Source organism: Myotis daubentonii, chromosome 14, assembly GCF_963259705.1.
Source record: "Myotis daubentonii chromosome 14, mMyoDau2.1, whole genome shotgun sequence".
Taxonomy (NCBI): Eukaryota; Metazoa; Chordata; class Mammalia; order Chiroptera; family Vespertilionidae; genus Myotis; species Myotis daubentonii.
The window spans coordinates 43,998,016-44,024,800 of NC_081853.1; the positions used below are offsets into that span (position 1 = coordinate 43,998,016).

The 26,785-nt window shown below is 39.7% G+C and overlaps 1 protein-coding gene across 1 annotated transcript in view; it reads left to right on the plus strand.

Annotated features, from left to right (window-relative positions):
- Positions 1–359: 359 nt before the first annotated feature.
- The window catches only part of CMC1 (C-X9-C motif containing 1), a 67,733-nt gene continuing 41,307 nt past the window's right edge, over positions 360–26,785 (plus strand). Inside the window, exons 1-2 of the mRNA XM_059664125.1 lie at positions 360–579; positions 23,082–23,171. Of these exons, the coding sequence (XP_059520108.1) occupies positions 369–579; positions 23,082–23,171 (301 nt within the window). The 5' untranslated portion in view covers positions 360–368. The remainder of the gene's footprint in view (positions 580–23,081; positions 23,172–26,785) is intronic.

A 26,785-nucleotide genomic window follows, 5' to 3' on the forward strand; every position in this document is an offset into this window, starting at 1 on the left:
TGTTCAAAACGCTGGTTGTATAAGCTGACAAGCATGAAATAGACATTTATAAATGAATGAACGTTAACCAAGAAAATATAAAGGAAGAGGATAATTTATTTGGTTCTCCCAAAGCGGCTGTGGAGACTGGGGCCTGACCGTGTCCCTAAGGAAGGCGCAGTCCCAAAGGTCCACAGCTTCTGCTCCCGTCACCGCAGACCCAAGTCCGCACGCTGGAGCTCCAGCTCCGCCCAAAGCCCGGAGGCGCGGATCTGCGACGGCTCCGCCCCCAAGGCGCGCGCGGCCACGCCCCCTTCCCGGTCGCTCCCACCGCGACCTCTGTTCCACTCTGTATAAGTTAGGGGCGGGGCCAGGCGGGCGCAGGCGCAATGGGAGGCGGAAGTAGGGACTCGGGAAGAGGGAAAGGAACCTGCAGCGCTTCGCGAAGGGCAAAGCGCACAACCTCCGGTCCTCCTCCTTCGGGAAGCTGGGGCGGCTGCACGTGCCGCCTGGCCCAGGCTCCTCCCCTCCCCGCCCCCTGCCCGGGCGTGGCCTCGCGGCTGCGTTCCTCCGTCGCCGAGATGGCGCTCGACCCGGCAGGTACGCGGGCGGGAAGCGGGGGTTGTTGCTGAAGCGTCGGCCTGGGTCTGTAACCGCAGGCCGGCGGGCTGGGGCCGCCCAGGAAAGCTGCTGCTCTGAGGTTGCCCCGCTTCCGCCGACGTCCCCGCCCGCCCAGCCGGCTGCTTGGAGTCTGGTGGGTCAGCCCGCGTTCCTTCCCTTCGGCTCCAGGTCGTCTTCCCGCTCCTCGTGGGTTAGGGTTAGGTGAAGGCAATGGGTTCTGGTCTAGGCTCTAGTACACTTGTGGCTTACAAACGTTTTCCTCAACGCGACTGGGTTCTTCATCCTCATTCTCTTTTTTCGCCCCTTTGAGACACAGTCTCCTTTCAGTATCTGTAGCCTAACTTCATCAATACAAAGGATCTATCCCGGTGGGAAGAGGCAGTTTCTTTGGAAAGAATTACCAAAGTCATCATCAATGTTATCTTAACGTAAATGCTTCCACCCTGCTCCCACTTGCAACAGTAATTTCCGTTTCCCTCGAATTCCCGCCCTTTCAGAAGCTGACCTGTGGTATCTTTTAGGCTCTTTATGTAAGAATTAGTAAAGGCAACGTGATTTTTGGAGGAAATAGTGGTTGGTATAATTCATTACCTTCGTTTTAATGGCATGAAAACACAAGGCATTGGGAGGAGAAATGGATTCAAACCTTTGGAGATTCAGAAATGAAAAAAAGTCACTTTGATGGACCTCAAGGAGAAAGAAAAATATGTGTTGCGGACAGTAGATTTATTGACCACTTTATTGTCAAACTATGTATTCTCAATTATCCAACAATAGCGTGGTATGGTAGATACTATGATCTCTGTTTTACAGATTTGGAAACAGGCTGAGAGGATAAAAGAATTTGAAGCATAAAAGAACACATACTGATCATACTAATATTGGGCCAGGGGATTGGGTCAGACTTTATGAAGCAGCTAACAATTGATCTGGGCTTTGAAAGATACAATTTCTAGTGGTTGGGGTTGGTGAAGATGTGGCAGAAGAAGCAGATGTGAGTCAGGAAAGTGCACCGTGTGATGTGTGGTTGCAGGGTGAACACTTCGCTTTGGCTGGTGGGGGTAGGAGTGTCAGTGAGGAATGAGTATGGAAAGTTCAGATTGGAAAGCAGATGGAGGCCCCCGCAGTTCTAGTATTTCTGAGCTGGAAGTGACATTCATAGTAATCTCACACAGATGAGAGCGACTCGGAGGTTAAAGGCGTCCGTATGCCTTTATTTTTGAATTTAGACAGGCAGGGAAATTTATTTATTTTTTTTAATTAAATCTTTATTGTTCAGATTATTACATTTGTTCCTTTTTTTTTCCCGCCCATAACTCCCCTCCTCCCAGTTCCCGCCCCACCCTCCGCCCTCACTCCCCACCCACTGTCCTCATCCATAGGTGCACGATTTTTGTCCAGTCTCTTCCCACATCTCCCACACCCCTTTCCCCCCCAAGAATAGTCAGTCCATTCCCTTTCTATGTCCCTGATTCTATTATAATCAACAGTTCATTCTGTTCATCAGATTATTTATTCACTTGATTCTTAGATTCACTTGTTGATAGATGCATATTTGTTGTTCATAATTTGTATCTTTACCTTTTTCTTCCTCTTCCTCTTCTTAAAGGATACCTTTCAGCATTTCATATAATCCTGGTTTGGTGGTGATGAACTCCTTTAGCTTTTCCTTATCTGTGAAGCTCTTTATCTGACCTTCAATTCTGAATGATAGCTTTGCTGGATAAAGTAATCTTGGTTGTAGGTTCTTGGTATTCATCACTTTGAATATTTCTTGCCACTCCCTTCTGGCCTGCAAAGTTTCTGTTGAGAAATCAGCTGACAGTCGTATGGGTATTCCCTTGTAGGTAACTGAGTTTCTTTCTCTTGCTGTTTTTAAGATTCTCTCTTTATCTTTTGCTCTTGGCATTTTAATTATGATGTGTCTTGGTGTGGTCCTCTTTGGATTCCTTTTGTTTGGGGTTCTCCGCGCTTCTTGGACCTGTAAGTCCATTTCTTTCACCAGGTGGGGGAAGTTTTCTGTCATTATTTCTTCAAATAGGTTTTCAATATCTTGCTCTCTCTCATCTTCTGGCACCCCTATAATTCTGATGTTGGTACGCTTGAAGCTGTCCCAGAGGCTCCTTACACTATCCTCGCATTTTTGGATTCTTTTTTCATTTTGCTTTTCCGGTTGGATGTTTTTTGCTTCCTCGCATTTCAAATCATTGACTTGATTCTTGCGCTCCTCTGGTCTGCTGTCGGGCGTCTGTATAATATTCGTTATTTCAGTCTGTGTGTGCTTAATTTCTAGTTGGTTCCCCAATATAAGATCGAGGGTCTCATTAGTTTTCGTGTAGATCTCATTAAGTTTATCGGCAGCTTCTAAACAGTTCTTGAGAGACCTTAAAAGTGTGGTTCTGAACTCTATTTCTTCCATTGACAATTTTGTCCTGTTTCTTTATCTCCGCATTTTGTTATGCTTCCTTGGTGCACCCCCTAGTGGTCTTTGTTCACAGTCTTATAGATAAATCTTGATTGTTGTAGCTAATTCCAGGGAGGGTTTGACCTCCAGGCCAAGTGGCTATGAGAATCAGCTGTGTCAGCAGTGAGAGAACTTCTGTCCTCTAGGGAGGTGCTAATCTAGCCTTTGCCTGAGGTTATCCGGCAAATGCCTTTGCCTGAGGCTATCCAGCAAATGCCTCTGTGCAGGGCTTGGGCGGGGCGGGTCGCACAGGATCAACAGCGTGGGCCGGAGAGAGCAGTTATGGCAGCTCTCAGTCCTGTCCCAAGGGGCTCTGCCTCTCTGAGTCCCAGCACCCGCTGCAAAGCTCGGAGAGAAAGCTGCACTCGCTCTGACCGAAGCCAGACAGTCCCGCTTCTGCCGTTTGAGTCTGGGTCCCTAAAGACTCGCCCGGATCTGATGCTCAGAGTCTGCGACTCCCTCCAGATTGAAAACAACAACCGCGCCTTCCGCCGCCAGCCCGCTCCGCGCACTCCGCACCTCAGAATTTGACTTCAGCACTGCGCCTCCTCTGAGTGTCCGTGTGCGTTTCTCTTTCCTCCTAGTTGTAGGACTTCCACTCAGCCAGCGTTCCTGTGGTTCTGGGTGATGTCCCTTCCGTTTTTTGGTTTCACTTTTGAAGTAGTTGTTCAAAGCAGCAAACTCCGGCGTTAACCTATGCCGCCATCTTGGTTCTCCTCCAGGCAGGGAAATTTAGAAAAAAAATCTTCATACCTGCTGTCTCTACATTCTTACTGTCCAGAGCAATGGTTCTCAACCTTCTGGCCCTTTAAATACAGTTCCTCATGTTGTGACCCAACCATAACATTATTTTCGTTGCTACTTCATAACTGTAATGTTGCTACTGTTATGAATCGTAATGTAAATATCTGATATGCAGGATGGTCTTAGGCGACCCCTGTGAAAGGGTCGTTCGACCGCCAAAGGGGTCGCGACCCACAGGTTGAGAACCGCTGGTCCAGAGCCTCTTAGCCCACTCCAATCTTGTGCCTTGTTCAAGGCCACGCAGCTAATTGCTGGTAGAGCCAAGTCTAGATAGAACTCAATTTTCTTTCCAGCCCAGTGTTGTAGATGGAGACCCTCCCCCATTTGAGTATTTATTGATTAAACAACTACTTGTTGAATGCCCAATATATGTCATGTGTTGTCTAGGCCCTAGAAATCTGGTATATAGAACAAACAAGGTCCCTGCTTCAAACAGAGCTTGTATTCTGGTGGTAGAAGAAATAAGACAACCACCACTTCCCCACCTTAGACACACACTTGTACGGACTGTGATAAACATTATGAAGAAGATAAGCAGTGTCCTGTGGTAGGTGGTGAAGAGAGGACTATTTTAGATAGTGGTCAATAAAGAACTCTATGAGGAAGTGTCAGTTACTACCCTGGCTGCGGGGACACGCATTGTAGAGGGGTGCTGAGTAGAGGCAGGGAGACCAACTAAGAGATGTTAGAAATTGACAGGACCTGCTGTTGCTCTGAATAAAGGGTGGTGAGGGAAAGGAAGGTATTAAGGGTAATTCCTCAGGCTTTTTACTTTAACAACTGGGTGGATGGTAATGGTCAATTAATGACATGATCACTGGAAACTTAGACCAAAGTGAGGATGGAAGCAAGATTGGCATGGAAAGTTAAGAAAGTGGAGTCAGCAAGAAGAAAGACCTTAGAAAAAAATTCTTTATCTGTTTAAGTTCCAGAATACAAACGTATTGAAGTCAGCTTTTTTAAAAAAACTATTTTTATTTGGTTCAGAAGTTGAAGCATAGGCTCACATTTTGATATTTCCCTTGCTTTTTCACAGTCCACAATGGTATGTGCCCATACTGAGTAGATAGTTATGCTAAACAAGGTTTATATAACGAGTTTGTTTTCCTGTTGGCTTATATTACATTTTTTGAGATCATAAGTTTGATATTCACTTATCAGTAGCTTTTAAGTAACTGTAGGGTCCACTTTTCTCGAGAAACTCTGAACCCAATAATGAAATAAATGCAGGTGGCATATTTATTTTTATACATAGTTTTATTTAACCTGTTTTCCTTTATGTTAGCGTAGAGGTAAAAATAGACTCTTTGTAAGTTTATCATCCATAATTGTGTTCATTATTTTCCCTTACTATCTGATTGCAGAGAGGAAAAGCTGGAGAGAGTCCAAAACACTCAGGAAAAGTGGCTGTAGAAAGACTTTACATTTGAGAAAAATACTAGTGCCTGGGTTGTCCCAGATACTCAGATTTTAATTTGCCCAAGCCTCTGGCATTTAAAAATATTCCATGACAATATAGTATGCAGAGTAGAGGAGAACCATTGTTTTGAACTCTCCCCATTTTATTGACTAGTCTTTTGGCTTTTTTTTTTTTTTTTATCAGTCTAATCTTCTGATTCCCAGAAGAAATTCTCTGCATCTTTAGCCATAAATTGGACCTGTGATTGCATAGTAATAATTGAGAAATATACAGTATAACTTATTCTGTACTAGGACTTAAACATTGTAAATCTTATTCCAAGTTATAGCTTCTTTACCAAATTATAACCCTTTCTACAAATATTGTATATTTTTAAAAATCTAGTCAAATGTAGGTGATTGAACATTTAAAAGGTGGTTTATTTTGAATGTATAATTCATGATAATCTCTAGAAACAATATTAAAAGTGGTGCTTGTTAAAGTAGAATTTTCAAAAAGATAAAGTTATTACTCATGCAAATACAAAATGAATACGTGTTGAAGATTTTCTTCAACTTGTTAATTAGTGAGGGAACCAATAAAATGTAAAAAACAGTTCAAAAAGTATTTGAGAAGTTAGATACATAGACAATTTCATAGATTGCTGGCTTAGATGAAAACTGGTTTATTTGAAACAGGATCATAAACTATAATCCTTTGGGGCTTTCTCTTCCACTGGTCAAAAATTATTTCTATCTCTGACATCTAGAAGTTAAACTGCCCCTTAACAAGTTGTAAAAAAGCTCAGTAATGGAAAGTCAAGCCCAGTGCTAGTCCTGAGAGACCATCCTGTTAGGCCTTTGCTATTTTCAGATTCCCGATAAATATTCTAACATGATTATACACCCACATGACAACTCACAGGAATCCGCCTGGTAATTTTGATTTCTGACTTTCTTTAATAACTAGAAGAGACTCCTTCTTCCCTTTTCCTACCACCTCTCCTTTAGGGTAAGAAGTTTCCTTTCCCCCTTCAGTTAATGTGGATTTATTTTCTACTTTTGCACAGTAGGGGAGTGGCAGCATGAGAAGTTTCCTTAAATTAATGTGTGTGTGTGTGTGTGTGTGTGTGTGTGTGTCCCCGTGTCCTCCTCTGTGTGTCCTTCCCTGTCCTTCCATTGGTGTTTTAGCCCAGAAATCTAATCAGGGGAGGAGGATGGGACAGTGATAGCGCTCAGGGGGTAGACATGGGATCAGAGATTTTATGACATTGTATTAATAGATGTTTAACGTGTATGTATCTTGAGAAGATGTCATTCTGGAGGCTTTTGGAGTCTGGATTGCAGGAGTTCTTTCAGGGGTTCCAATGGGCATGTGGGTAGATTAGCATTAGGGGCACAGCACTTATATTTACTGGAAATTTAAATTTTTTGAGTTAGACATCTAAACAGATTTAAAGATTTTTTTTGAGCATTATGTGATTAATATGTTACATCATTGATTAGAAAAATTTTGATTTTATTATTGCTGCTATCCACAGGATTTTCTTAGACATACATTGCATTCATAAAACTAAAAATCTGGTTAACTTCTACATTTTGTAAATTTCTAAACTCAAAGTATGTTTGTACTAGAAAATACATTGTTTTTCTCACTAGATTAATTTAACAACCTCTAAGCAGCGTTCTCAACCTGTGGGTCACAACCCCTGAGAATACATCCTGCATATGAGATATTTACATTACGATTCATAACACTAGCAAAATTACAGTTATGAAGTAGCAACGAAAATAATTTTATGGTTGGGGGTCACCACAACATGAGGAACTGTATTAAAGGGTTGCGGCCTTAGGAAGGTTGAGAACCACTGCATGGGTTGTTCACTGAAAGTTGAAAAACATTAGCTTACGCAAAAAGCACAAGAAAGAGTTGATATCAAAGAGAAGTGTGCTGTGGCATGGGAGGGGTTGTCAATTATGGTATCTCCTGTAAACCATTTTAAGGAGTTTGAATTTTATTCTAAGAACAGTGGGAACACATTGCAAGTTTTTAGGTAAGGGGTGACATGTAGAACTTTCTTCTTTTTGTGTTGATTGACTTTTGATTAGATAGAGGTTATGCATTCTCAGCAAATACTGTCTAAGTGGTGTGTTTTTCTCAGGGTATCCTATCTGGAGACACATAATGTGTCTCTGTCTCTCAAAGGTGGTATGAATTTTGATCATGTAATCAAGGTCTCGTCCCCCTTTTTTGCTGTTTTTCCTCTCTTGCAATTAATAACTAATCTGTGGGGATATTGTTTAAGACCATGCAAATGTTTGTTCCTCATCAATGATTCAGCATCCATCGATGATTTTTGCCTTATTTAGTCTTTTCCATGATGATTGCAATATAATCATTTTCTATCTCCAGTGTTTTCTCCATGTTTATTAGATAGTTGGTGACATTTTGCTGTTAGCAAAAGCTCTCTTTAGTTTTTGTTTATTTATAGATTTATTTTTGGTATGGATTTATGAATTCCTATGTTCTCAATAGTTTATAATTTGTTAGTGTATGTAATTATTTTGGTGCTCACATTTTCCCAGTGAGAATTCCTTCAAACTAGCTTCTGGATCCTTGTGATATGCTCCCATTATTATTACTATTATTATTTGAGCATTTTTGAGCATCTTTTTTTTCTCATACAAGATGTCCCTGACTCAGCTTGCACCTACCCTGGCTTGACCCATCCAGGGCTAGTCATTTCTCTGACAAGCCCTGGTTCATTTTATTTGGGCACTAGAGGTCCGGTGCACAAATTCGTGCACATTGAAAGGAAATTAATTACAAGAAATATTTTTGAGGCTGGTGAGGGACCACGGGAGGGCTCCAGTGCATGTCCAGCCCTCCTCACCCAGTCCCCATGGGACCATGGGAGGTTGGCCAGCCAGGGAGGGACTGTGGGAGAGCTCCAAGGTGTGTACGGCCCGTCTCACCCAGTCCCGATTGGCCAGACCCCAGCAGCAAGCTAACCTACCAGTCAGAGCATCTGCCCCCTGGTGGTCAGTGCGTGTCATAGTGATCTGCTGGGAGCCGGTCCATCCTTGCTGTTTCAAGGGACCTGGCATATATGGCATACGGTTCTTAATATGTTTGCTCACCTTCTTGGCGCTGTGTTTTAACCAAAGTCACCTCTCCGAGAAAGGTTGAATCCCCAGGTAGGGATTTTCCCCTGAAGTTAGGGAGGGAATAAAACCCCTCAACTAAGTGCCAGGCGGGTAATTAATCCCTTTAACTACGAACAATCATGCTTAAACTACATAATCTTTTCTCCCTGGAATGGAGATAAGAAACGCCCTAACCTTTGTAATAGAGATTGATAGGATTGAATCAACTGGTATAAATACAGTTGTAACAAGACAGAAAGACTCAGAACTTAGAACAGAATCAAGAAGACAGAACCTACACGGAGCCTAGAGACAGAAGAACTTCGCTGGAGAGAGCATGCCGGAGGATCCTGGAGAGGGACTGGCCTCAGAGCCTAGAGACAGAGCCTAGCGGGAGAACATGGCAAGGGATCCTGGACTGAACCTGACTACAGAGATTGGCAGGAGAACCTGACTGGAACCTGGACACTGAACCTGACTGGAGAGCCTGGACAGAACCTGGCTGGAGAACCTAGCGAGGGAACATGGCTACAGAACCTCGCTGGAGATCCGAAGCAGAACCTCTCTGGAGATCCGGGCTAGAGATCCTGGCTAGGCTGCTGATCAACTGAACACTATCTCCGTGTCATTCCTTCTTCGCCGACTCCGTCCACACCTTTGGGGACCCCTGGACCTGCTGGGGTTGGACCCCGGCAGTGATCGGTCGGACACTTAGCATATTAGGCTTTTATTTATGTAGATATTAGAAAACAAGATCAGGGTGCCAGGTCTGGGTACCACTTGGATACCACATGCAGGTGATTTATTAGTGGAGTGCTCTGAGCAAAAATCATGTGAGTGAGTGAGGGGAACAGGAGAGGGAAGGAGGGAGGAAGCTGAGCAAGATGTGATTTTAGGGAAAGCCAGCCTGTCTCAGCCTAAACTGCTTTGGTGCACAACAAAGGCCCAGGTTTGTCCTGCTTTGGAGGCAAGGGAGCAGGGTTTTGTGCCATCTGTCAGTCCTTGTCTACGGCAGGAAGTGGGAGAGGGGGCAGCATCAGGATAAACTACACAGTGGTACCATGTGAAGGCAGTCCTGAGAAGGGTGCAGAATGCTTCTACACTCTCTCCTACAGGAGGAATACCAGCTCTACCCTAAAACTAATTTATCTGAATCTATTAGGAACTGTACCTTACTTTGGGTAGTGAGAGTTTGGATAGTGATAGGTCAGGTAGGAAGTGGTACTTGCACCAATACATACATTCACACAAGTGGGTGAATAGCATCCCTGTGTAAAGTATGGTGGGGTTGTGGTAAAACAGTTTGAAGATGGCCCTGGCTGGTGTGGCCCAGTTGGTTGGAGCTTTGTCCTGTCCACCAAAAGGTGGCTGGTTCTATTTCTGGTTCGAGCACATACCCAGGTTGCAGGTTCTATCCCAGGTCAGGGCACAGACAGGAGGCAACCAGTGGATATTTCTCGCTCATATTTATGTTCCTCTCTGTCCAAAAAAGTTTGAATATCACTAACACTGGCTTAAGGTAAACTTAACATGCCAAATTGTGCTTTGTTATTTTGCCTTAGGCAATTTGACATGCTGTTTTTGCTTTGTGAAATTTTCCTTCTCTTCTCCATCCCCAAATCTGTCTAATTCTTGTTCATTTTTCATACCTCATTTTAAAATCAGTTTCATGGGAAGCTTTTTCTGATTGTCACCACCCCCAATATTTCAAAAAAAACAATAACTTGGAATTTAGAAAAAACACACCAAGATATCAAATAACCTGGGCATAGAGTTTCTTTCATTCTAGATTTTATTTGTTTGTTTTTCTTGAGAAATAAAATGAAAACTATAGATGGGATGTGTCTATATAAAATGATTTGAGATGAAGAAAATCATGATGGGAAAATGGGAATTTTCTACCTATAAATATTTTTCATATGATTTCACTTTAACTAAATCTATTAAGACTAGGTGATTAGAAAGCATAGGCCAGTTAATTACACCTACACAGTAAGAGATCCCTCTCCCCTCCAACCCCAAGGAATCACTGCACTCTTATGGAAACAGCACCCAATTAAATTTGGGAGGTAGTAGGACTGACTTCTTGTTTCAGACTTTGCCATTAACCTCAGGCCCTTATTCTAAATGATGTAATCTCAGGTTTGAAGATGAGGGGTAGGAAGAGTGAAATAGATAACTGCTCAGGCTACTTCACCCCTTAAACTTTTATGATTGTAAATACTTAGAATTGGTCTCAGGATTCTTGACTCAGCACAGAAATTTCACCACAGGAAACAGTAACTTCAAGTTGATGTTTCATTTACTGAATTACTATTGCTATTTTTGTACAGGGGTGGTAGTAGCAGGCATATTTGTAGAAATCTCTAGGTTTATAAACGTCAGATATCCAAGAAATATTATTACCTTATACCTGATACAAGTGGACCAAACAAAACTGTGCCCAAATAAGAATGTTGATTCCCAAATTAACCTTCACCATCGCCAATTATATTTTTACATTTTTAAATAAAGAGATTGAAGGAAAAGAAAATTTAAGAATGTGGTATTTACTACCCCTCGTTTTTCTCTAAAAAACTGTTACTGGGAGGTTTTTAGAGCTCAAAAGATAGGTTAACAAAACATTAACTAAGCATGATTAATTGAAACATTATTTTAAATGATTATGCTGCAGAATAAGAAACCTTGCTTATCTTACTTATCATTTCATATACAAACCTTAGGATGTTGATTGGTACATAGTAAGTAATAAATACTTGATAACAATGAATATCTGTAATTATCAAATATTGAAACTCTTTTAAATATGTCATAGTTACCATAGGCTAGAAGTTAGAGGAAGTCATAGAGATGAATTAGACATGGCCTCTTAACTCATTAAACTTAAGTTTCATGCAGTGGTTATAAATCTAGCCTCATATTAGAATTATTTGGGGAGCATTTAAAAAATACCAGTGCCTGCGTTTTACCCCAGCATTTTGGATTTTAATTTGTCTGTGGTAGGGTATAGGCATCAGAATTTTATAAAGCCCCTCTGGTTGTTAGATGCAGCCAGAATTGAGAACTCTGGTACCAGAATCTGTCTTAGTCTGCTTCGGCTGCCGTAACAATATACCATAGACTGGGTACCTTAAACAACAGAAATTTCTTTTCATAGTTTGGGAGGCTGGAAAGTCCAAGATTAAGGTGCTGACCAATTTTGTTGCTGGGTCTTCCCCTTCTTGTAAGGCCTCATATCAAATTAGGGCCCTACCTATATGACCTCATTTAACATTAACCTCCTAAAAACCCTATGTCCAAATACAGTCATATTGAAGTTTAGGACTTCAACACAGTTCAGTCCATAGCATTCAGGAGAAGATTTTGCAGGTAGTGTGATGTATGATACATTGTCAATCCAGATGTGACTAGAACCAATAGTTTTGGTGACCACACAATCTCAGGTTTAGAGGAAGGAGAAGTCACTTTCAGGTGCTGGGATGAGGGAGAACTTTGGGATGGAAAAGTAAGTATTGGCTTTGATTTTAAATAAGTAAACTTTGATAAGAAAATAAGAGGTAGAAGATAGAAAATAAAGACAGATGATAGAGCTGGAGTTTAACTTCAGCAGTTATTTGCTAGATCATGTTCAAGATTGCTTTGAGCTTTATGAACCTCAGCCTCTTCATAATACCTGCTCATACATGTGATGATGTTTGTAAAACAGTTCCTTCTGCATCCCCCTCCTTCCTTTATTCTGCAGATATTTATTGTGCTTCTTCTGTGTACTATGTAAATGTAAGCTGATTTTTTTAGGTGAGGAGGATAACATAACCACTGGGATGGCAGAATGAAGATTTAAATTGTAGAAATGTTAAATTGGAATAGCAATGTTGGTGGGACATGGAAATTACCAATATATACTTGAAAATGTGGGTAGGCTAGATTTGGAGCTGAGACAAGCACTGAGAACTCAGCATAATAAACACAAACTTTAAAGGTAGAACCTTGTGGGATTGCCACAAAAGGAAGAGGAGCAGATCTTTATCTTGGAAGTTTTTAAACTTTTTCTGGTGTTACTGCCATTGTTCAGAATATTTTTGAAACTCCTTTAAAATTTGTTTTAGCAACTATAGTACATTCACCTTAATGTCCTCCTTTTGTCAAATTTTTGTTCAGAAGGTGAACTTGAATTTGAGCCAAGGTTAGCCAAAATCAGTCTGGGGAAGGTGGTAGAGGCTTATCCTGGGAAATGCTACTCCCCTATAAAGTTATATTATGGAACTGGTTTTCATTTTAACTCAGACTGGCTCTGAAGGCCATGCCAAGAAAGATATTGTGAGTGACTTGAACAAAGGTTGAGTCTTTGAAGTAAGTGAATAACTTAATAGAAAAATAATTTCCCCATTCTGTTATCAAAGTAGTACAAAATTTAGTGAAATATTGTAAGATGAAGAAGAACCAGTAGAGATAGGATAGCCAGAGGCATTGAGGAACATTCATAGTTTTGAGACTAGTCTACCATGTACTAGATGTACATTAGAGAAAAAATAACCAGGCTATTATTGCTGAGAAGGCATAGGCATGCTATCCTTTGCTGCTTTCTCAGATATTTACCTGTCTCCCGTAACACTGCTGATTTTCTGTTAGATATCAATGGGAAACTCTGCTTGTAGGAAAAGATGGTTTTGAAGTTTTATCAAATAAATAAATGTGAAACCCTTTTTTTGAAGAAATTACAGCCTCAATGGAGATTGCAGCATGTTTCTAAAATTGGCATGACTTTTGCATAAGTTGATTTCCTGCTTTGGTATAATTTTAGATTTGTTGTCTCTTTCTGGCCTCATCTTGGTTAAAGTAATGTGGGTGGAAGAGGAAGTTTTCATACCTAGCAATCTGCAAAATCTGAGGTCCAAGAAATAGATGCTTTTGGGAAATGGGCACATCTAGTGTCAACTATGTGTTTATTAACAGTGAAAGCTGGTAGGACAAAGAAGTTCAAATGAAGTTTATGATTGTGGGACACATGTGGTATCTGAGCCAAAGTCTGAGCAGAAATAAGCACATCTACTTCATTGATCTGCTTTTCATATTTTGTAAGCGTTTGAACTTATAAAAAAAGTAGATTCTTACTCATTAATTCTTTGAAGATGTTTTTCAGCCAACAAATCATTCCTCTTGCTTTTTTAAAAAAGAGAATGATTTTCTTCATGGTATGAATCAGAGAATCAGATTTCCATTTAACTTGATTTTCTGATAAAAAAAATTGAGAAGTATGCAGTTGTGAATTTTGCTTGTTCAAAATTATGCTTCTGAAACAAACAGTTCTATCATCTAAGGCAGTAGTTCTCAACCTTGGCTGCACATTAGAATCACCTGGGGATCTTTTTAAAATACTGATTTCTGGGCCTCATCCTCCGGAAATTTTGTTTCTTGGTTACTAATGTTGTGGCCCCACCCCATAACAAAGAAACAGAATTTCCAGAGGATGAGGCTCAGAAATCAGGATTTTAAAAAGATTCCCAAGTGATTCTAATGTGTAGCCAAGGTTGAGAACCACTGATCTAAGGGTTTCCATGCTTCAGCATAACTGGAAGCTCTCATAACCTTGTTTGCTAAAATCCCTTAAACTGGCCACCATCTCAGGTGTGTAATAGTGCTGTTGAAGAAGACGTGGGACCTGTCTTCCATGATCTTGACATTGCCATTTTATCAGAGGCTTGGGTTATTTCACCTCTGTGAGCATCCACTTCATCTGCAAAATGGAATCAAAATACTTATCTGAAAGGGCTGTTATGAAGACTATGGGCCATTCATTGCCCTCATCTTGAGATTTCATAGACAGGGAGGCTGGAATATTGGGGATAGGGGTATAATCTCTCTTACTGCTGATTTTCTGGGTGTGTGTGTGTGAATTCAAGTATCATTTAAAGGAAAGAAGGTAAATGGAACACTTATCACTGTCTTAATTTTCCCTAAGGATCTCTGCCCACCCCACCCCCTTCCTCATTTTATTACTATCATAATAGCAAGAAGGTATGAAGGTGCTGACAAGAACATGAAAATCTGCTCAGAAGCATACATATCTTTGTCCTTTTAAGGAGAATTGGAATCTAGCTTCCTGGTGAGAAGGTAGTGATTGAGAGGTCTGGCCTTGTACTATACATGATACCATCTGCCTGGGGCTCTTCAATTTGAGACTGTTGGTATGAAATAAAAAAGAGGACTGAAAGATCAAAACGTGCTACTGAGAAGACTTGTAAATTTACTACACTTTTTTTTCTTTTGAGTAAACAGTAGCATAGAAATGTCTTCAGGAGCAAGTAAATGGAACTAGGAAGTTAAAATTTTAAAAAGTGGCAATATCTAAATAATCAAATTAGCTAAATGAAAATATTTTTTTTATTGAAAAGGCACACCTTGCCCTTCAGGTATTAATTCTTCCCAGTAAAAGATTCTGTAATATTCTGATTTGCCTCACTGTTATCTTTGTGGATTCATAAGCAAGTACTGTTGCCAGTAGCCTTGTAATCTAGTGCTGCCATATTTGCAAGGACACGTGAGCCCCAAAGCAAAATCTGAGCTAACAAGTTCAGCCAGTGGAAAAGGTGAAAATTGACTTTCAGGTGATGATAGAATGCTGAGAAGTTAGAGCTTTGGAAATTTTTCCTGGTGGCATTATTCTGATTCTTTATCTCAGTATAAATTCATCTGACTATATAGTAGCAAACTCAATATTTGATTTTTCTTTTTTGCAGGCTCTTGTACAAATGGATAACATATATGTATCACATTGACATTGAGGGAATCACTGTAATTTTATGAGTAAAAGTGCTATATCTATAATATTTGTAGGATGGAAGATAGTTCTGAAATATGTATAAAATCATAGTTAATGGTTGATATGCTACCAAATTCTTTAGCAGAATTTACTTATATATTTTAAAGTGTGTTATTTCCGATTTAATGCCCAAATTAAGGCATCTTTCAAAGTGTACCTTTTTCAACTGGCATAGATAACCAGTGTTCTAATTTTTATCACCATAGATTAATTCTGCAGGTTCTTGTATCCTGTAGTAATGTAGTCTTGTGTCTGGCTTCTTTTTCCTCAAGAAAATTTTAAAGATTCACTCTTGTTGAGTGTATCAGTACTTAATTTTTTGGTATTGCTAAGTAGTATTCAATTGGGCATTTAGGTTGTTTCTAATTTTTAAACAGACTTGTACTGATTGTTTTCTGGCCATATATTTTCATTTATCTTCGGTAAATGAATATCTAGCAGTGGAAAATAGGTTGGGTGTATATTTAACTTCATAACTTAACAAGCAGTTTTCCAAAGAAGTTTATCAATTCACACTCCCACCAGCAATAGTTTACGAAAGTTCCAGTTTCTCCACATTTTCCCTAACATTTGGTTCTCGGTGTTTTTAATTTTAGTCATTCTGGTGGGTGTAAATGATATCATGGGTTTCATTTGCATTTTCTTAATGACTAATGATTTTAAACATCTTTTCATGTATGTATTTACAAGTTGTATATCTTCTTTTTTGAAGTGTCCATTAAAGCCTTTGCCCCTATTTTTTATTGGGTTGTTTGTATATTTATTATTAACTAGAGGCCCGGTGCACAAAAATTTGTGCACTCGGGGGAAAGGGGGGGGTCCCTCAGCCCGCCTGTGCCCTCTCACAGTCTGGGACCCCTCGGGAGATAACGACCTGCTGGCTTAGGCCTGCTCCCGGGTGGCAGAGGGCAGGCCCAATCCCTAGGTGCAGCCCCTGGTCGGGCTCAGAGCAGGGCCGATTGGGGAGTTGGGGCGCCGCCCTCTGTCATGCACAGAGCAGGGCCGATCAGGGGGTTGGGGCACCGCCACTCTCACACTCAGGGCAGGGCCGATGGGGAGGTTATGGCTCTACCCCATCACACACAGAGCAGGGCCCGTGGGGGAGAGGGGTTGGGACGCAGCACCCTGTCACACACAGAGCAGGGCCGATCAGGGGGTTGGGGCGCCGCACCCTGTCACACACAGAGCCGCAGGGCGATCAGGGGGTTGGGGAGCTCCCCCCCTATCAGGCACAGAGCAGGGCTGATCAGGGGGTTTGGGCGCTGCCCCCTGTCATGCTGGTCCCGGTGCCGGGAGGCCTCGCGGCTCCGCTGATCCTGGTGCTAGGAGGCATATTACCCTTTTACTGTGTAGGGTAGAGGCCTGGTGCACGGGTGGGTGCCGGTTGGTTTGCCCTGAAGGGTTTCCTGGATCAGGGCGGGGGTCCCCACTGGGGTGCCTGGCCAGCCTGGGTGAGGGGATGATGGCTGTTTGCAGCTGGTCACACACCCTTCAGGGTGGGGGTCCCCACTGGGGTGCCTGGCCAGTCTGGGTGAGAGGCTGAGGGCTGTTTTCAGGCTGGGGTTGACTGAAGCTCCCAACCGCTCCTTTTTTTCTTTTTTTTTTTTCTTTTTATTCTGGGCCAGCTTTAGCTTTGAGGCTTGGCTCCAGCTCTTAGGCCTCTGCTGCTGAAAGTAGGTTTCTGGCCTTTGCTTACAATGTTGCGATCCTGCTGGCTGAAGCCCTGCGGACTAAAGCAGGTTTCTGAGGTTTTGTTTAGCTTCTATATTTGTTACATAGTTGCTTAGAGTTGCAGCTCAGAGGCCTGCAGCGTCAGGCGGGGAACGTTGGAGTCCTCCGTCACTGAAGCAAGCAAGCCTCATGTTATTTCAAGCTGCCTGGCTGCCAGCCGCCATCTTGGCTGGCAGTTAATTTGCATATTGCCCTGATTAGCCAATGGGAAGGGTAGCGGTCGTACGCTAATTGCCATGTTTTTCTTTTATTAGATAGGATATGCAGGTGTTCTTTATACAGTGTATCCCAAGAAATGTATACACACTTTGAATAATTATAAAGGCAGTGTTTATTAAAATACATTTCATTTTCAAAATGCAACAGAAAAACATGCAATAGACTACAGATGTAGTGTGTAAACATTTTCGAGTGGACACCCTATATATTTGATTCAATTTGTCACATATATATGGATAATGAACACTTTCTTCTGATCATGGCTTGCTGTTTAATAGTTTTAATTTATGAACCATAGCAAATTAATTTTTGTGGGTTCTATGAAGTTGGGGGTCAGAGGGTTCAGATAGATTTTTTTTCATGTTTATTCGGGTCTTTGTTGACAATACTTTTATTTTTTCATTGACTAGTCTTAGTGCATTGGTCAAATTAAATTGGCTATATATACACGTAGAAGTAGTTTTGGATTCTATTTTTTGTTAATCTATTTGCTTATCCTAATTACGTCACTATTCCACTACTGTGATCGCTGTAGCTTTTAATACAACTTTCTCATCAGGTAGTGGAAGTCATCCAAATGTGTTCTTTTATTTTAATGTTGTTTTGGTTATCCTAGGTCCTATGCTTTTCCTTATACATTTTAAAACTCTTTTTTATAACTTAATTTTGACATAATTTAAACAAATCATGCTGCAAATTATTGCAATTTCAATGTCTGTATTCTCCAGCTTTCCTTAATGATACTGTCTTAAATAATCATAGTACATGCCTTCAGTGAGCATGATACTGCTTTTAATGGAGCAAAGATTGATGTTGGGGGAGAAAAATCATACATTAAAAATCACTTTTTAATGTATAAAAGCACTATTATACATACAGTTCATGAACAGATATACAGTGTATCTGTGATAGTAACATTTCAGGGGGGATTAGGAAATAATGTCTGAAAAAGCCCCTTTAGGGGCAAAATGGTGAAACGGTTGGGACATACTGCTATAATTCAGTGTAACTAAGGAAACCAGGAACTGACATTAACATACTGCTAACTCAGGTACATATCTGAGTTGAATTTTACCACTTTTTAAAAAATAAGTGTTTTTATTGATTTTAGAGAGAAGGGAGGGGAGAGGGACAGAATGATAGAAACATCAATGAGAGAGAAACATTGATAGGCTGCTTCCTGCAGGCCCCCTATTGGGAATAGAGCCTGTAACCTGGAATGTGCCCTGACTGGAATCGAACTGGTGACCTCTTGATTCATGTGTCGATCGTCAGCCACCAAATTTTACCACTCTTTATGTGTACTTGTGTGCATGTGTGCGTGCCTGTGTGTGTGTGTGTGTGTGTGTGTGTAGTTATATGACATTTTATTACATGTGAAGATTTAAGTAACCATGATCACAGTCAGCATACAGAACTGTTATATCATTACAAAGGAAATCCTTCATGTTACCAATAAGTCATAAGTTATACTACTTCCTCAACTCTTAACTACTGGTAACCAGGGATTTGTTCCCATCACTAATTTTGTCACTTTAAGAATCTTTGCTCTAGCCAGTTTGGCTCAGTGGATAGAGCAGTGATGGCGAACCTTTTGAGCTCGGCGTGTCAGCATTTTGAAAAACCCTAACTTAACTCTTGTGCCGTGTCACATATAGATATTTTTTGATATTTGCAACCATAGTAAAACAAAGATTTATATTTTTGATATTTATTTTATATATTTAAATGCCATTTAACAAAGAAAAATCAACCAAAAAAATGAGTTCGCGTGTCACCTCCGACACGCGTGTCATAGGTTCGCCATCACTGGGATAGAGCATTGGCCTGTGGACTGAAGGGTCCCAGGTTCGATTCTGGTCAAGGGCACACGCCCAGGTTATGGGCTCGATCCCTAGTGGGGGCCATGCAGGAGGCAGCCGATCAATAATTCTCTCTTTTCATTGATGTTTCTATACCTCTCCCTCTGTAAAATCAATAAAAATATTTTTTTTAAAAAGAATTACTACAAAAAAAAAGAATCTTATGTAAGTGGAATCATAGAATAAATAACTTTTTAGATTATCTTCTTTTCATTCAGCATTACACCCTTGAGGTCCATCCAAGTTGCTGCTGTTATATATCAATAGTTTCATTCTGCCGAAACCGGTTTGGCTCAGTGGATAGAGCGTCGGCCTGCGGACAGAAAGGTCTCAGGTTCGATTCCGGTCAAGGGCATGTACCTGGGTTGTGGGCATATCCCCAGTAGGAGATGTGCAGGAGGCAGCTGATCGATGTTTCTCTCTCATCGATGTTTCTAACTCTCTATCTCTCTCCCTTCCACTCTGTAAAAAAATCAATAAAATATATTTAAAAAAAAATAGTTTCATTCTTTTTTATTGAGTGTAATATTCCAATTCTGAATGAAACATTGTTGATCCATTCAGCAGTTGAGGGACTTTTGGATTATTTTCATGTTTTGCCTGTTACAAATAAACTGCGAGGAACATTTATATACAGGTTTTAGTGTGAACTTAAGTTTTTATTTCTTTAGGATAAATCCTGAGGAGTATGTTTGCTGGGTCATTTGGTAAGGTGTATGGTAAATTTTTTCACATTTATTGAGATTTGTTTCATAGTCCACCCCACTTAGTGGAGTATTTATAAATGTTAGGTCATTAGTTGATGATGATGTTCAAATACTTTACAGTTTCAACATGTAAATTAAATGTCTGTTTTTCTAATCTGCTTTATATATTTTGCATTTGCACATCATGGATTCATTTTTATTTTATCAGAGTATATTCTCTGTAACTTCTTGTGGCAGACTTTATTTTACAAAATAAAGTCACGACATTATCTTCTATCCCTCATGCTCTTTGTGATGTGGTCTTGCCACAAAGAATGGAGTCTTAATTCCCCCCACTTGAGTATATAGGCTGCCCTTAGTGATTTGAAATTAATATAATGTAGCTAGAAAGATGCTGCATGGCTTCCATGATATGGTCAGAAAAGGCCATACTGCTTTCACTGGGTTATCTTGGAAGACTAGCCATTTCTTTGCAGATTGCCCCTCTCATAACCTGCCTGCCCTGTGTGAGAAGCCAAACCAAATGGAGTGGCCATGCATAGGTGCTCTGGCTTACAGTCCTCAATGAGCCCGTCCTTCAGCCATTCCAGCCCAATTGTCACATACATAGTGAAGAAAGGAGGCATCTTGGAAGTAAATCCTCTAGCCCAGGGGTGGGCAACCCCTGGCATGCGTGCCAAACATGGCATGCCAGTAACTTTTGCTGGCATGCGAAACCCTCTCTTATAATCTTCCATTTAAAATTTTTTTCTTAATATCGACTTTTTTATTTTTCAGATAAATTCAGTGTGGGTGCATCTTAGGTAAATAAATAATTTTACATAACAGGTTATCTTACAGATCATAGACATGGATTGACGAGAGAGGGGAAGAGCAATTTCTATGCCTCTGCCTTAACTCTCCCTGCCTTCCTAGATTTGACCAGTGTTTTTATTTTAGCCTTAGACGCAAGGGGTTTTCGTTGACAAGACAACCACCTCACCTACTTATTCAAAAATTCACTCTATAAAAATGAAACCTTCTCTCTCGCTTTGCCCACCGGTACTAACGAAAGGGGAATAAGTTTCTATGTTCCTCAAAAGTCCCACTGGTAATATCAAACGGAGTCATAAAGTTTTCTGTCGGACTATCAGTGTACATGTATACATTAAAAAATAAATGTATTTTTCATCATCATATACTGTGTTTCTGTCACTCGAATGAATTTTATTATTTCTTCAAGGTTCTTCACATACTTACACCTTAAGAGATATCAAGTAGGTATCTAACATGTTCTCAAAAAAATTAGGGTTGGCACGCAGAAGAATTTTGAGTCAGAAGTTTTGCTGGTTTTGGCACGCACTCACAAAGAGGTTGCCCACCCCTGCTCTAGCCCCAGCTTCTGCAGCTATTGAAATCAACACCTGTCATTTGAGTCTACTGAGATGAGGCCTCAGACACTGTGAAGCAAAGAGTCTATTCTGCTTTACCTTTCTGAATTCCTGACCTTGTGGGTCCCTATACAGCGTTTTACATCACTGAGTTCGATTCGTGGCTTGTCACACAACAGTAGGGATACATTCTTTTCCAGTAGAGTTTGAAGGAGGTAAACTTCAGACTCTACACATCTGAAAATATCTTTAACTTCACTCTTAATTGGCTCTACCATTCTTGGATGTAAAGTAATCTCTCTTAGAACTTTGAAGTTACTTCTCCATTATTGCATCCAGGTCTTGCCAGGGAAACATGATGTAATCTGATTCTCATTCCTTTGTGTGGGAAATATATTTTCCCTTTTGAAGCTTTTAGGATTTTTGAGTTTCAGAGATTTCATCTAAGTGCCTGTAAGTAATCTATAGTCCATTTCTGTCCGAGGACTCATGTCTTTTGTTTCAGTATATTTATCATACGAATTTTAAAATAGGATTTTCCTTACGCTTTGAACTCTCTTACGAGTTGGTTACTTCTTGATTAATTACAGTGTGTTGTCCTTCATCAAATAAAGGTGATTCTTGGCTGTTTTGTTTTTGTTGGCTTTTTGATATGCCCTGTTACCCTCTCTAAGCTACCTGCATTTAGAGATTGTTGGTGACCACATATTACCAGGAAGAGTTTAGGGTTATCTGATCTTCCTAGATGGTATTAGATACTGGGAAACTTGCTGATGAACTTTTGGGGATAATTTCCCGTTATTTACTTCTTTTATTCATGGTCTGAAAGCAGTAGCAGATGTGACTCACTTGGCTCCTACTCATGTATTTCAACCAATAAAACTTTAGTTTCCTCAGTGGAAGTCTTTTGCTCCCCATTTTTGCTGCTTCTGAGCATGGAGCAACACCCACTTGTCATAGCAGTTTTTTCCGGGGGAAAAACTGTGGTGAAACACTTCTTCCTGGAATCTGAACTCATCTGCCTTTTGTCTTTTAGAGATTCTTGATCATTCTAGTTCCCTGATGACACTTTCCATTTGTTTTTATTTATTTATTTTCTTCTTTTCTTTATCCTTACCTGAGTACATGATTTTATTGAATTTTAGAAAGAGAGGAAGGGGGACAGAGAGATAAACATGGAAGTGAAAGAAATATCAATCAGTTGCCTCCTCAATAGGCCCCGACCCAGGATCAAACCTGTAATCCAGGCATGTGCCCTGACCGGGAATCAAACCGGCAACCGTTCAGTGTATGAACAATGCTCCAGCCAACCGAAACACCTGGCCAGGGCACTTTCCATTTGTTTTTCAGGACTCTAGGAATTTAAGGAGCAGGTGGGACTCTGTAGCAGGTGTGCAGTCTACCACTTTAGTCTAATTGTGGAAGTTGTGTTTAAAATGCACAGAAATCTCACAGGCTTTTCTTTTTTTATGCACATAATAGTTCCACTTTTTCTTCTGCCAGTTCTCGCTTTCTTAAACCACTCATAGTACTAAATACATTATTCGTGTGTCTCTTGGATCTCACTACTGATAAACATCATCATCATCTATCCTTGGATCTTAGTATTGATAAAACTCCTCTTGTGGATTATATTAATAAGAAAAATTATAATATTTTAGTCTATGACTTAATTTTGTCAAGATTACATGAAATATGTTATAAGTGCTACAATATAGTTTGTGGAAATTTTAGAAAGATGTTGCCTATGTCTTTCATTTTTTTCTGCTGTATATAAAAATTATTTGGAATGATTTTTAGTGACTGAAATAATCACAATTTTATGAAGTTATAAAACAGGTTTTAACATATTTGCATAGGCTTTTATTTAAGTAAACCACAGTGCTTATTTCCCCCCAGACAGGTGATTTACTTGAGACTTTCCTATATTAAAGAAATATCTCCTTTTTTTTTTTTCAGATCAGCATCTCAGGCATGTTGAAAAAGATGTTTTGATCCCTAAAATAATGAGAGAAAAGGCCCGAGAGAGATGTTCTGAACAAGTTCAAGGTAATATTCAAATATTCATATAAAGATCAAATACATTTTTTATAATATGATCTGAATTTAATCCTTAGCCTTAGAGTCAAGTAGTCAATGAATTAATATGTATGAATTGTTTCTCACCTTTCACTGAGATACCAGGGTTTCAGCTTTTGGAACTTCCAGATAATATTGAATTCATTTACAATTTAAAAATATTCTCTCAAATTATTAGTAAAAAACGCTTTTTCCCTCCCAGAAGTATAGTTACGTATAGAGACTTAGTATGAGTATTTTGGAGAAACAAGTCATTCTGGTGGTTTTGATAGAGTAAGAAGAAACATAAAATAAAACATGTACCTGTTTTTCATCTGTCAACATATTCATACAGGAATATATTCCAAGATAATTTTCTTTGGTGTCATTGTTTATTGCTGAGTTGTTAATGGAATTCCATAGTACTTATTATGAGTCTGTTGTGTTTTTTTTAATGTTTTATCTTGATGAGTAGAAGCTATTTATGTAAATCGGGGCGGGGGGGGGGAGGCTTTTCTGCCTAGGGCCATTTGGATATTTATAATTTAGTAGAGGCCTGATGCATGAAATTTGTGCAAGAGTAGGCCTTCCTTCCCCCAGCTGCCGGCACCGGCTTCCCTCTGGCACCAGGGACCCGGGCTTCCCTCGCAGCCTTGGCTTCATCCAGAAGGTTGTCCGGAAGGATGTTTGGCTGTCTGGTCTAATTAGCATATTATGCCTTTATTACTATAGATTCTCAGGCCATACAAAATTATCAACTTAAACATTAGCCTGCTATATTGGTCAAACATTTAATTACCTCACCCCCAATGCCTTGGCAGGACCAAACTAAATGATTTCACTGGCCTTATATGGCCCTTGGGCCGAACATTCCCCGCTCCTGAAAATGGATGTACTACGCACCCACATACGTATGTTTTCTTTGGAGAATGTTTTAAAATATTTTTAATAGAATATTGCTATATTCTATAAACCTGGAGATGTATTGTTGATTAATATGTAACGTGAAAAATGTAAGCAAACCAGTGGAAGGTGAAAAATGAGGCTATAAATGATTAAAAAGTCAGTTGGCAGTATTATTGTAGAAATGTCTTTTAAAAATAATCTCTCTCTTAGAATGGCCAGCTAAAAGAAATAGTAGTAAAATTTTGCTAAGGTAGGCTACTTTCCTGGCTCCCCTTCTTCACTTTCCCCTGAAGTCTTCTTCATTGATGGACCACAGTAATTCTTAGCAGAGTGATGTGCTGCCACCTCACTACAGGTTTCTCTACAGGGAAGCCAGGCTGTGTCAACTGTAGTTTTGGGACTTTGGATGCTGGGAATATTTCTGTTCCTCTGATGTCTCTCCTTAGAGAATGACCTTTGTGATTAATGGATGGAGGCAGTAAAAAAGAATAGTTCCTCAGAACTGATATTGTATGATGGTCATTTCTGTTTCTTATATGACTTATTAGGACATATTCCAGTTTAACTTCATTTATAAATTAGATTTAAATTAAATCCATCTATATATATAAAAGGCTAATATGCAAAGTGTCCCTGTGGGAGATAGACCGGGAGACCAGGAGTTCTATTGCTCTCTATGATGTGCGCTGATCACCAGGGGGTGGCGCAGAACAAAGGAAGGCCCCGGCCGGCATCCGGGGAAGGGAGGCTCCAGCTGGCAGCCAGAAGGCCCCAATTGGCCCTGATCACCAGCCAGGCCTAGGGACCCTACCCATGCATGAATTTCGTGCACTGGGCATCTAGTTTATAAATAAATTTGTTTATAAATTACCAATAATTTATTAGTGTCATTCTATGGTATTACTCGTGCTTTCATTATGAATTAGTTGTTTAATCAGAGCACTTTCCTTTTACACCCACCCCCGCCATGTGTCAGGGAAAATTAACTCATTGGCACATGCAGGCAGGGTTCAGTGCACATCTGGCACTGGCAGTTATGCTGATAGTCTCAAGAGCTAATCCTCCACTTGCCTCATAGAACTTTAACATATATATATATATATACATATATATATATATACACACACACACACACATAAATATACACATACACACACACATATATATACATATATATACACATACATATATACATATACATATACATATACATATACATATACATATACATATACATATCCTGATTCAGGTGGGAAGGTTAAAACTTAAAAATGGATAATAAAGTTATAGTGTTAGGGTTAACTTTTCACTACCCGGAAAATTTAATAAGTAACTGGTCTAAAGTTATAAATATGAGCTGTATTTATGCAGTCTTGTAACACATTAATTTGATATCTAGAGTGATAGATTGACTTTTTACTCCCATGATTCAGATGAAAATGCAGAATGATTGTGTGGCTTTGGGTTTTAGAACTGTCTTTTCTTACTCGTAGATGATGAAACTTTGTTTTTGAAATGTAGGAGAGTATAAGTTTAAGTTATTTATTTGTTTGTGTTCCACAACTACCACTTTGTAATGGTACAGAAAAAGTTTAATTTTTGCTTCTTCATAAAAAATTACGTTGTTTAGGCTGTTGACATGGTTCAGTTTCTCTTATTAACATACTTAAAATCTTCTGAAGATTGAAAGCATCTTAAAACTTGGCTTATTTAAATGCATTTGTAATTATTAGAATATGTTATAACAATTGATTTTTTAACAATTGAAATTTTATAGATAATCATATATTGATTTTTTTTAGGCCATATGGTCCAAAACAGTGTTTTACAATCTAAAATTGATTACTTTATAAAGGAATAATCCTTAGTATTCTTCCTGTTTAACCTTGTGAATTAGGAAAGAACATACATTGGTATTATTTAAGCGTCTGAGCAACAGCTACATTTAAACTGAACAACAAGATGCAAATTAGAATCAGAATACTTCCATTGTAATTTATTTACTATTTATCACCTTTGCTTTATTAAATAATTACAGGATTTTATATAAAAGCATTACGCATTGTATAGTTCTTAGATAAAGATATAGGAATTTTAATAAGTGATCTGACTTTCTGCTAAATGCCTGAAACATGATTATGTAGGAAAGCTTTTCTGTTTGATTTTATTTTTTTTTCTCATGTCATTGCAACCCAGTTGATCATAAGAATTGGGTCAGGCTGCCAGCAACTTGGGTTTGTGAAGGGAATGGAACAGCTTTTTGAGGGACAAAGAGAAATGAAATCACTTTCAATGAAAGCAAGATGCCTCATTATAGTCACCAACAGCAGTTATTGACAGCTACACTTCCTATTAACAAGGAGCATTTAACTAAGAGTTTGGCTGTTGGATCTTTGGACTTGATCTAATTTGCTAGCATTAATTAGTTTCTTTTGAGCACAGACACTTGGTGCTCACAGCTATAGATTTGGAGGGCTAATTAGGATAGAAAATTGAACAGAATGGGGTAAGGCATTAACCTTCAACCATTACCAGCTGGGACACTGATAAAGACCACAGAGTCCAAATGCTCCCTATTGATGTGAAGAGTACCCTAATGAATATCAATTTCAGCCAGCTTGCTATATTCTTACTAGTTTTCTCTTCATTATAAAATTTAACCAGCTTCCATGATACCTTCATTATCTATATATACACTA